Raw genomic sequence first — 13,321 nt, 5'->3', positions numbered from 1 at the left:
TATGTTTTAACTGTGGTACAGGTATAGTGGATTAATTAGTGATTATTTGTGGTGTTGTTTCTATGTTGACCTTTAATAAAGATTGCTACCTTTTTTGTTCTGGCAAGCTCCTTATGTTTTTGGTTGTTTATAGTAACTCTTTATTGAGAATTAAAGAAAAGAGTATCCATGTCCTGATCTAACTTGTTTCTTTTGACAATTTTACTCAGCTTTAGTTGTTTTAAAGATGCAGTGACTGTAGCGTTTGTCTCTTCTTGTTTTACAGGAAAAGAAATTCCAGACGTTTGGCACCTAATTAGTCCTGCACTGTTTGTTGAAGAAACACTGAGACGAGCAGCTCATTTGCTGCGTGTTATTACTCTTCTTGGATGTACACGTTACAGTTTCTGAAATATATGAAGATTTATTGCAAAAAAACAAACAAACAAACCAAAACGTTTCATTTTGGGGTTGAATGTTCAGAGTTAACTGTCAGAGTGGAAGAAGCAGAAAATTCTTTGGAAATATTTATCTCTAACCTGCAGCTGAGCTTACTTTATTTACTCTATAGTCTTCAATTTATCACCAAAAAAGTAGAAATTATGTCATTTTCAGAGTCAGCAAATTTACGTGCTTGATCTATAGGTAGCTGAGTGAGAGGAGTAGCGTCTAAAAGACCTACTGAGATCTAATATAAATTAACAAGTGTTTGTAAAAACAGAAATTTGCTTTTATGACATTTTATCACTAGAAACCGACACATAGACACACACAAAAAACACAGATCTGTAAATCAACTGTTTAGGGCGCTTGCAGTTTTCAAACCACGTTGTGGTTTAAAAACTGTGGTTTTGACTTCCTCCTCAGATTCCTCTGTTTTTCACATTGCAACACATCATCATAGCAGCTTTAACAGCTGCTTTACTGACACAGGAGTGAACAACTGACAGTTGATGTGCTAGCTTTCATTGATGGATTTAAAACACTTTTTATCTTTTCCTGGTTGGTGCATACTTTTGATGTATTTTCTATTTCACCCAAATAAATGAATACATCGACTGAATAAAAGATGAATGATCTGAGTATTTTTTCCTTACCACTGTAAAAAAGTGAAGCCACAATTCTAACATAGGGAAGTTGAGCTTCCATTTTTGGAGCCACAGTCAGTGTTTTAGTGATTTGGGATGTATCCACACACACTGTATCCACACACCACCTCAGCTTGACCGCAAGTGCAACTGCCTGCACTTATGTAGCCTGATTGCTATAATTGTAACAATCTCTGCTTTTAATAGGCTTGTTCAAATAAGTTTAACTACTAACCACATACAGTAGCACACAGCTGTATCTAAAAAGGCACACACAGTATGAACATACTACATTTCAATGTATAAATGCCATTCTGTAGCTTCTATTCTCACTGTATTAGCTATTAGAAGCTAATTAGAAGCTAGCATAAACCATCTAACATGTCAACATCTTGTAGTAAACAATTCTACAGACATGTTTTTTATAGAGTCATTAAGCTTATGCTTAATAGTTGTGTGTTTTCTTCCATCACTGGTTGAATCTAATTGAAAGAGACTTACACTGATTTTCAGTTCTGTTTTAATTGAGCTATTTGTATACAGCTTTTATCTGTCTGTCTCCCTGATTGTCTGTGTTTTTGATTGTGGACATGTAGTATGGGAGACATATTTTTGAGGTTTTCTAATTCCTGCAGTTTAAAACCAAAAGTTTAAAGCTGCCTATATTGTTAAATTAGAGCTGGGCGATAGAACGATAACGATATGTATCGCGATATAACTTTTACTCGATAGAGAAATTAAGCTATCGCGATAGACCTCGCCGCTCTTGTCCTCTTAAAAAAAAAAAAAAAAAAAAAGGTCAGCCGATCCAAATTCAGTAGCGCAGAGCCGAACCAATCACAGCCGCAGCGTCACGTCGCGTGACTTGTTACGTACAGCACAAGTGCCAAGCCGCACGTGTGTTTGTTTGGGAAGCAGCCAGCGGGTAATGGAGCCAGCGCGTAATGGAGGAAATGAGTGTGCCGACTAGAAAAATCAACCGAGCGTGACCGAAGAGAAAACAGATGATGGTTCCAATGCCGGAGAGATTGTCAAACGGAAGAGCCATAGAAGTTCCGTAGGGTGAAGGTATTTCGGCTATTTCAAGTCTGACAAAAAACAGAGTAGCGTGCACTGTAAATGTGCCGAAAGCAAGTCTGGAAATACAATAAACTGGTGCATGCGTCACACTGTGCGCCACGTTATTGTTTCAGTGAAATGAATTTCTACAATACTGTTACTGTTAATTCTACTCTCTGCAGTGTTTAAATGCTTACATATACACACAGTTACTGTCCCTCCACACATACGACTCGGTTCTGCTTCTATGCCCCAGCTTTGTTTACTTTTTCCCACCGAGGCTTCTAGACTTCTGATTGGCCAACATTTCTGCACGGTTAGGAATCTAGCGCCACCTGCTGCTTTGGCATGTTCATAGCAGCGTTTTCCTTCATTTCTGCCTTTATGTGTGGACAGGATTATTTTTCAAAACGAAAACGGAAAATCTCCGTTTTCAAAAATACCCGTGTACGTGTGGACGTAGCCTCAGTCTCTGACTGGAAGCGCTGATTCGTCATTCGGCTTTTGTCAGACTAAAGTAACTGTTAAAACTGTTTGAAAAGCTCAGCTATACAACAAGGAGAGATTGAGAATTTCCTTTTAGTTCTCAGTTTATTTGATATTGACAAAGGTTAGTCAGTTTTGTCTGTTCTTCTGTAAAACAAACTAAGATTTATTTTTAGAATGAATACTTTATTTCTAAGTGGAATTGACAATTTAGTCTGTTTCATTTGTTCTATTTTGAAACTTAAACGCTTTAGCGGCTGCCTTTTGTGTAGTTTGCAATATTTGCCTTTATTTAGCTGAAAAAGTCTCATGTTCCTTAAGTACATCTACCCTGTTGAACTTATTATGGGAAATAAATATTTAAAAACAAGCTGCTGATTATTTCACATTTTACTTGTGAGCAACGGCACATTTAAATCTTACAAATATAGTTATTTGGCTTATATCGTGATAGATATCGTTATCGCCTGAAATGAAAAAAACATATCGTGATATGAAAAAATCTCATATCGCCCAGCTCTATGTTAAATATCTCGATGCAGACAAAATAATGTGGTTATTATTTCTTCTAGGTCCCATTCAAAATATTCTTTTTCTGTCTGTGCCTTTTCTCTGATATAAACATTCAAATTATTTTCCAGAGTCCTTTCTCTCTCATGTAGCTAAGCAGATGCAAATTCTTACCAAAGAAATCATGAATAATTTATTCCCCCAAAGAGATATTGGTTACTTAATTATACTTTTTAAAAATGTATTTATTTCCACTGTGCTCTCCTGCCTTCTTCCTAACCTAGAGTTGTGTAGTCAAAAGATATCTGCCACACATTTAGGCAAAAATGTTCACTGACTAATATAATGATGAAAAACGGGTAACAGAGAAATTAGAGATTAATGCTACAGGAATGCTCTAAAATCACTATTTTATTTAAGAGATAACTAACATAGAAATTCAAAATCTGGAGGATTGGGTAATTATATTTTATGATCAATATACCTTTGAATTCCATGATAATGATTAAGAAATTTCAATTTTTCTTTTCTGTGAATAAGAGCAGTCCATTTGTAAACACCATGTCAAAATGATTCAAATCACCAAGATTAAATGCATGACTGTGCTGGAATCAACACACTCTCTATCACACAAAAGGAACCAAGAGGCCAGTAACACCTCTGATAGGGACATAGTCAGGAGAGTATGATTTCTTAATAGTTATTTATATTAGGAATACATAGTGATTAAGAGTGGTGCATCAAGATAAATGACAGCCTTGACAACACAATCCGAAAGCAGAAAGCATACATTTCATGTGACATAAAATATATAGTAAATTGACACTGGTTGGAGTTTTGATTTTGGTTATGCAATAAAAAAATAAATAAAAAATAAAAATTAGAGCGCCTCTGAGGCATGTCAACACTCCTTGACTCAGCAGTAAAGGCTGTGTGGCAGACAGAGGAAAAGGAATGTAACAGAGTTCAGATTAATGCCATCAGTCAGGTCCCAACTAATGGGAACAGCTCTTACTGTAAGGCAGAATTAGACTTAAGCCCCCCATCCTTTTGGCAGTTTTGTCCTTGATTGAGCTGTATGGGAAACTCATGACTTAACCTATACAGGACAAGACCACGTTAATGCTAGGATGATAGCTTAAATATAAAAAATCTGTAAAACTGTCATTTTTTTAACTACTTCTCTGATGCTATTGCTCTCGTTCCTCCTTCCTCCCAAGGAATTGGACAACTCTATCAAGTACAGACACAGTCTACCACTGATGACTGTTTTCTGTATTTCCAATGGTCTTGACTGGGGGGGATCTCTAGAGCCTCTATACACACAAATAATCAGCTTTGGGTCTCTTATTAACTATTCCCCAAAGAGCTATGTTTATTTGCCAAGTGTTAATTAGAGATTTAAAAAAGGAGGGGCTGAAGTACCCCATTGCCATTTGCTTCTAAAGCCATTTGGGACTGGCATGCCACAACATGCTATCTCCTGGGCATCCCTAATTTCATCACCAACTGCCAACAGCAAACAGAGCATCAGTCAGTCAGTTAATATTTAAAAAAAACAAACAAACAAACAAAAACTTTTCGTATAAAGACTCACAAGGATGAGAACATCAGAAAGTTTACGTATGGTAAGTGAGACAACAAAGATCACAAGCCACCTACAAATGAACACGATTATCTCTTTTGTTTGCTGTCTCCATCTCCGTCTCTGTGTACTATATAATTTACCACAGTAGAGAGCCAAAGTGACAGATAAGCAGCAGCTTACAGAGAGCTGGAGTGGCAGGCATACCCTGTATGCACAGTCACATGTGCAGCCATCTTGTGCCCCAAATCTGGAGAGATGTAATTCTCTTTGTGTGATAATGATTCTCAACATGCCTGAGACACGAGAGGAGAGTTCTTGTGGGATTCTGGTTGATGCTTAACCCCTCCGATTCCAACATCCTCTTAACACTGATGTTTAATGCAGTTTGTTTTATTTGATTAAAAATATAAACTTGCAGTTTATTTTTTGCCATGAATTTTCTTTAAGTGTAAAATGTAATGTGATTACACTGCATGGTGATACTGCACTTTAAAAAAAAAATGAACTGGCTGGTTGATTCCAGCGCATGTTGTTTTACAGTGTGGTATAACATAGCTGTATAAAATAACAAGTACAGTTAGATATACAGTTGTGGAGCACTCTCCTTCTTTATAACCCACTGAGTAAACAACAGTTAGGTTAATGACATAAAATTGCTGGTAAAAAAAATATTAAAAAGCTGTCCCATTTATTATTATTATTATTATTATTATTATTATTAATAATAATAATAATAATAATAATAATACTAATAATAATTTTGTAAAACTTAACATAAAGCAAATTATTCATGTTTTGATCTGAAAAACAAGCAATATTGAAACTCACTGTTGTACCAGGGAGGGTAGAGTTCAAATAAAGACACCACAGAATGCATATCCAGAAGAAACCACTCAGTGACCATCCTTCAGGTGCTGACTTGAAATGATAAAGATTGTCCCAATTTCAGCTCCAGTTGGCTGCAATCTATCTCTTTTCCACTGACATGTGATATATGGTGTGTCTGCTGAGTAGCAAACACATAATGAATGTAAACTACTTAATCTGTTTATACACAGTTAACAGCTGGCGACAAGAATATATTTTATTTTATTTATTTATTTATTTATTTATTCATTTTTGTCTCAGTTGAAACTACAATTCAGCTCCCCCAACTCCCAGAATATGTAGTGTAATTGCTGTGCTCTCTACTTGGTGTAACAGTTAACATGCTGCCTGCTTCATAAGAGCTCATTTGAGTCTGCTTGCTAGCATCTGACAGCCCAGCCATTTATCACATGGTGCCACATTTAATAGAATTCTATTCAGAAAAGATTATACCCCAGCTTTCTGATGGTAATTTTCACCATCTTTGCAAGCAGAGCTCCCCTCATCATCCTTTCCTCTTTCCCATGTGTACACTTCTGAGAATCCTGCATAAAGTATTTTTTTTTAATCATTGTCCATCTGACCAGTTACTTGGATATCATGCCTGCATGCCAACTGGACAGGTGGCCTCTCATCTTGGACATATAGCTATATGAACAAGAGTCTGATTTTTATTTATTTATTTTTTTTGGTTTTGGTTGTTTTTTTGTTGTTTTTTTGTTGTTGTTTTTTTTTTACAACTGATTAGCAGCTGATAAATAGAGCACATGTGGTAAATGTGGTATCAGTGCTGCTCAGCTTGACACTGATCCATTATTGCATTTCTTTCAATCATTAAACAGTGGTCAGTATCTATCTACTTCGGCCCCACTGTGAGAGCAATATTTGTGCTGTTGCCATGTGGTTGTTTGCTGGATGGCTCAGGTCCAGTGTCATCTGCAGCACAATCACAATAGCTATATAGTACAATATATCTGCTTACTAGAGCATGTATCCAGCTTTTCGTGATAGTACAACTGCATAATAGGAAGCATAAAGCACATTATGATTAATGGGACTGCATAGTGTCTGCATTAGAGATAAGTCATAATTCAAAGTACTTTGCACTGTTGGTGCATGTAAATTATGCAGTTTTGCAGTGTAGTTTACAACATCGCTGGTATATTGGTGTCAGGCTTCCAAGCAATAAAAAGAAAAGAAAAATACTAGAGGGCCTTTTCAGCTTTCAAACAATCAACACAAGTTACTGGCAACATTTTCTACTGAATCCAAATGTATTATCTTTTAGTTTTTAGGTCCAAAATCAGCTATCCAACGCTTAAATCAGCACACCAAACTAGGTATAGAACAGTGTGATTTTTACAAGAGACCAACAATACATACCTACATATCTGTAACAGAGTTTGTTTTTCAGCCCTCTTAAATGTGTTATACTCAAAGGCTTTAGAAATCCCATTCCATAAATAGATATGTAGATAGAGATTTCATAAAACAACAGAAATGGCTTCTGTAAAAATTGGCAAAGCCTGTGAATCAGACTGAAGGAAAGATTTTTGTAAACTATCATAAATCATAACAGAAGACTGTAAAGTGTCACTTTACTTTACACCAATTCAAGGTCACAGTTGGGCTGGAGTCTATCCCAGCTCTGGGCGAGAGGCAGGATACACCCTGCACAGGTCGCCAATCTCTCACAGAGATAACATTGAGAGATAGACTCAATGTTATGGCCACTTTAGGATCATCATTTAATATAATCTCATCTCAGGCCACAGCTAGCACACCACCACGCTGCCAGTTTTTGAATAAACTGAGTGATAAAAAAATGTGTTTCAATTACGTTTTCGAAACACTTGAGTAAAAGAGGTCCTTTTTTTGATTTCTGATGAGTTAACAAAGATGTGCATGCATGGCAATATATTTTATGCCTATGATGTCCAATTTTTTTATTCAGGTTATAATTACAGAATATGTGATTAAAACAAATTCAAATTAGAACATGAATGTTATGATTATTGTGTTGACGTTTTTGTAGATCTTGCCTCATATATATATTACAGCTGCATATTTCCAAGCTTCCATTATATTTTCTAATTTATGTTGCCTATTTCTTTCTTTCCCTTAATTCCTCTTATTTATCATGTCATACCTAACACCTGAACAACCACTTTTTATTTTATATTGCCATGTCATATGCAAATATGTAGGGCTAACACTATTTGTAATTATTAAGTTGAACCTCATCTTTGTCATATTCAAAGCCTCACACTGTGAACAGTTTTTAAAGGTCAACTAATTTTACTGAAAATGCAAATACCTTTCATCACACCCTGACCTGATTATTTAAAGGGATGCAACCAAGCTTATGGGACAGCACTGACTCACCCAGTCAAACCAAAATGTTTAGAATAACTTCCTGTATGATGGCAGGCTGGCAGTTGGCTTTGGTGATGGCAGCTCTGCTAGGAGATTTATATGAAGTCTGAGTCCCCACAGACAAGAACAGCTGTCCCTGTCATGGCAGCCCAACAGCCACCAGACTTCTCAAACCTCTATGGATTGCCAATGGATCTCCAGCTTCTTGAGCGTGTGGATTATGGTATTAAAGGGAAAAGGAAAATCTGCAGCAAGCAGATCCCATTGTCACACAATTGATGCAACAGGATATGAGAAAAAGGTTTATGTCTTTGAATGAACTAACTCTGATAAGAAGAAATGAGAAATGGGTCCAGTGCTGTGTAGTAGAAATCACTACTATCTTGCTCCCAGAGCCAAATGAGCACACAGTGACAGTGTACTCTGAGCATGCGTTATCACTGAGCCTTGTGGAAAGATAAAATGAGAGAATCTGGACTCTTAAAAATTAATTGCAGTTGGCAGTAATAACGCTTCTGCACACAGGCACTGTGGGAACCGGTGGGAACACAGGGGAAACTTTTCAAGTGGCTGGGGGATTCTTAAGGCGCCTTAGGGGGCGATCCTAGAAATGGCAGCCAAGGGCTTCTGTAGCACATGCTGACTGGTGCTGAGGCAGACCAGCTGTTCAGTCTACTTGGCAGCATGGCATCTCAAAAACAGAGGAGCAGACATGTCGTGGTGGGAGCTGGTTTGCCCCCGTTTCATTAAACAGCTTCTCAGATCAGTATTAGTCATGAACTTACAAGCTGAACTTTTTTGGATTTTTCAACTTTTTAACTGGGAAATTAATCTATTCGTTACTCATTCCCTAGAATCACAAAGTGTTAATTTATCCAGTGCAGTTTCTCTCCTTTTGAAGAAGTCCTGCTCACACATTACATTAGCTAAGCTGTTCCTCTGCCTTGTGTGCCTGGTCCTGTTTTCTCTGAAATCTTTCACTTTCATTTTCCCTCTTCCATTTAGGTGCGATCTCTCGAACCTGTGCCTCCATTCCCTGGAGGTCATTCTCTCCTGTCTCTTACTCGCTACAGACGGTGGGTAATGTGGCAGGCGAGCAGTTCAGCTCATTATCGCCCACGCTGGGCCCACAGAGGGCATGGCAGTGTGGAACATGTCTCGGGCTTCATAGGCAGCCATCAGGGCTTTCCTTTCCCTAAACCAGGGAAATCTGGGTTTCTGTGTCTATACATTATGTAGAAAATGAGGACAAATTTTTAACCAATTTGCTTTTTGCACTTTTGCTGGCAAAGAAAAAAAACACAATATATATCTAGTGCCTTTCTAAAATATACTTATTTAGGGTGATAAATGATTTAAAACCCCATTAAAGCTCACCTGAATAAAAGGCTGTTTCTGTAATGAAAAGATGATGAGACGACGCTCATTATCACTGATCTATGACATATTAGTATTGAGAGTAAAGCCTTGTCATATGTTCCAATAAAATTTGAATTATGTTTCATCAGAGTTGTTAAAAATAGGTTTTTGACTAGGGTGCACACTTCCACACAGTGAGAGAAAGAGCAGACAAGAAAGCAGAAAGACAAACATATATACTTTAGATCTGATGTAAATTCATACTTTTCAGTATCTATATTTTTTTATATTAACTATGAAGGGTTGTGGCCCACAGTGTTAGACTGTTAAACCCCCAGTTCAGCAGAACCATACTGTCATACTGTATTTGTCTGTGAGTCAGTTTAGGGCCATATGTAAATATCAATCAAATTAAACTTGCTACATTAAAAGCTAAAAACGAGTATTAAACTGAGCACAAGCCAGCATCCTGCATCCACACCACTGTCCTCTCTTTGAAGTAAATCAAGACAACACAACCATCAATAGCATGTCATCTTGACTCACCTTCTCCTGGTACTGCCGTCGAGATGAGTCCAGAGATTGGATTAGCGCAGTGGCGTGGCCCACAAACATGGCGTAGCAAGTAGCACCCACAATCATGCTGAGGATGGTCAGCCACACGTCTGTCATGCCCACTGGGGGGTACATGCCATACCCAATACACAACATGTGGCTCATAGCTTTGAAAAGTGCGTAGGAGTACTGCTGTCCCCATGTGTCATTCTAGATGAAACAGAGGAGACAGGGTGAGTTAGGGTGAGAACATCTGAACACTTCCTCGCTTGCTCTCTTGCAATCTCAACACGGCTGCTGATGGCACATTTCAGGTCAAAGAACACCCTGGCAGCCCATGAACATTCACAGACACATGCAATTACTTAAGACAAAACTAATGGCAGATGTCCATTTCAAACTCTCTCTGTCCAGTACAGAGCAGCTGGCAGGGTAAAATATACTTTTCAGTATGCAAACATTTGGAGCAAGCAGACATTTGGGTAGCTGCCTAAAACAGAGCCCTGGGAATCAGCAGAAAGAGCGTGAGACACTGGAGGCTTGCATGACATAAAGTAGGTCAGCTATTTAGAAAAATGTGATTTCTCTGTGAGTTTTCTAATTTGTAGATAAATTGCCCCTTTTCCTTTAGTTCCCGGTGGTGGTTCATGGCAAATCAATATCAACTCTCTCCTGGGGGTGACATGTCCAAATTGCTTTCAAACTCATTTCCACAGTGGAAAAGCCGGGACTGATAGCAATTTTATTAGTGCCCTCCTGGAAAGGTAAGGAGTGATAACCTAGCAAGATAATAGGACAGCTACTGTAAAAAACAAAAAAAGGAAAAAAAAAAATCTGTAATCATTCGAATGAGAGTCAAACCAACCACGACTGAATCACAGTTATCAATACTAACAACCTCTTCTTCTACCAGGTAATGTGAGCAAAAACACGAGGTGCTTTCCAACAGAGAAATGCCTGCCCTGAGGCTTAAATTAATTCAGAAAAAAATATATTTGTTATTCTGTCACATTGAAAACCGTTGTACGTAATGCAATTAATTAGACAGTGTTTACTGTGTGAAACAAAACAAACTCCATTTTGATGTTAATAAGAGGCTACATCCCTCACACAGGGATTTAAAGTAAGTACATTATGAATCTTTTTCCTTCACATCTCCGGGCCTCTTTACACTGGATGCATTTGGGAGCATCCAGTGTAATGCTCTTGATGCTCCCAGAGCAACTGGCTGCTTCTTAGGAAGCAGCCAGTTGAAGTTATGGATACAGAACTCTGAGCTGTAACAACATGACAAAGAGTAAATGCCCAAAAATAATCTAGTCAGAACTGCATCAAATCAACTAGCGACAAGGAATTTGGCAGGTCATATGCTAGAGTCACTGAGATGGAGAGATAATGGTACTACTACATTTGAAAATCATTTGACTTACATCTAAATTAGATTTGGGTAAAAGTAAGCTTTGGTATTAAGTATAATAAATAACATTTATCTAAAAATACTCACACATAGCAGGAAAATTTGATTGGTTTGTTTTACATGACTTTTAAATCTGCTTTGCTTTGTTGCGTTTTTATGTAGCCTGTGATGTTATATCGGATTTTTCTATGTATACACAGTTCAAATATGTTTTTCAGAACAAAACAAAGAGATTAGCACAGCAATCATATCCTAGTTTTCTGTGCCGCAAAGCAAGACATTAAATTGTATCTTAATGCATGCATTCTTTTTGAACCTTAATCACGAGCCACAGTTTACATTATGTATCCTGACAGCTCAGCCTTATGTAACTTAAAATAATCCGCTTGCACATTTGCTTAATGTATCAAATATCAAAGTGGGGGTGAAATGTATTTATAATTGTAGCAAAGAGGGGCTAAAAAAAACTATAGAACTGGAAGAGAACAATGCAACAGAAATCTCAATCTTTTCTCGAAAAGATAATTAAACACAGAGTTTGATTAGATTGGGAGCTTGATTAAAGGTTTTTTTTCACACTGTCCACGAAATGGAGCCACTGTTTTGAGTGTGCATCTCTGCAATGAGACACATGTAGAAAACGAGCTAAAATTATCTTAAGCGTGAAACATCTCAAGGGACAGTAGTTTTCAACATCTGCTGTTTCTTATGCTTAAATATAAGGCTACGTTCACACTGCAGGTCTTAATGCTCAATTCCGATTTTTTGATCAAATCCGATTTTTTTGTCTCCTCGTCCACACTACAAATAAAATGCGACAGCAAACGCGCTCTAGTGTGAACGCTCAAAGCGGCCCGCATGCGCAAAAGAAGATGTCACACACAACGCGCTCTGTTTAGACCAAGAACAAACAGTATTGTTTGACTGATGGCCGTTAATATAAAGACTTCGGACTTTACGTTTCCCAATTTTTGCTTTAAGTTATTTTGTTATTTACATAATAATGTAAATAACCTAATAATGATCCTTATTGCTGTTTAAGAGAGGAGCGGTGCTTCAAAGGATAGCTGCAGATTTCTGTCAGAATCTGCAGATTATACAGTACAAATAAAATGTTTGTCTTCCCAACAGTTTCACTGACATCTACACTGGATGGCTAGGAAGCGTTCGCGATGTCTTCTCGGGCGCTGATAATTGGCTTCAGTCTTGTGTCGGTGACGTAAAAGGCGGATTTAATGCGACTTGACCGTTCAAACAGCAGTCGCTTTCTAAAACATCGGATATGTATCGGATTCAGTACCACATACGAAAGTGACCCAGATCGGATTTGAAAATATCGGATTTGCGCCGTTCACACTGTCATAGCATGATCGGATATGGGTCGCATAGGGTCAAAAAAATCGGATTTGATGCGCTTTCGCCTGCAGTGTGAACGTAGCCTAAGTGAGGCAGATTCAGTGAAACAAGTGAGCATGTCAGGGAGGCAGCGAGGCATGCTTAACCAAATAGATCATACCTTGAGCAATGCAACTATGTGACATTTGTTCCGGCATAGAGAGCTGAACTTACAGTTGAACTGAAGCAGCTTTATATATATATTTCAAACTGAGATTTTGTGTATGATTTTTTTTGTTAGTCCTTAAATGTATGATTATTCAATATTTCCTTTTTTGTTTACTTTATTAGTAACTATTGAAGTAAATAAATAAGTAGTAAATATTTATCAAATTCTGCTGAAAATAATATATATGTCAAACCAATTTAACTTATTCTGTCTAGAAAACATATATTTCCTTACACATTAAACTTTAGCCTGCTGAAACTTGAAATCAGTTTAAACTCTCACTATTGATTCATTACTGGGGCTGTTTGGTAAGAGTGTAAGCCAACGATAGGTAGATGCTGCAATTTATTATAATTGTAATACTAAAAAAATTGTAAATGCTGAAAAGACAGACAATTGGTTTAAAAAGACACCCAGGATTAGCTCACTGACTGAACATACAGTATATCTGTCAGTACTAAAAACCACAAAAC

General features: G+C 37.5%; 1 protein-coding gene across 1 annotated transcript in view; it reads right to left on the bottom strand.

Moving 5' to 3' along the window:
• Positions 1 to 13,321, bottom strand: part of hcn4 (hyperpolarization activated cyclic nucleotide-gated potassium channel 4) — a 74,218-nt gene that overhangs the window by 27,627 nt on the left and 33,270 nt on the right. The window contains exon 4 of the mRNA XM_080884890.1: positions 9,859 to 10,077. Coding sequence (XP_080741016.1) covers positions 9,859 to 10,077 — 219 coding nt within the window. The remainder of the gene's footprint in view (positions 1 to 9,858; positions 10,078 to 13,321) is intronic.

This window comes from Rhamphochromis sp. 'chilingali' (assembly GCF_963969265.1).
Source record: "Rhamphochromis sp. 'chilingali' genome assembly, chromosome: 6".
Classification (NCBI taxonomy): Eukaryota; Metazoa; Chordata; class Actinopteri; order Cichliformes; family Cichlidae; genus Rhamphochromis; species Rhamphochromis sp. 'chilingali'.
This window is presented reverse-complemented; position numbering and strand designations above follow the sequence as displayed.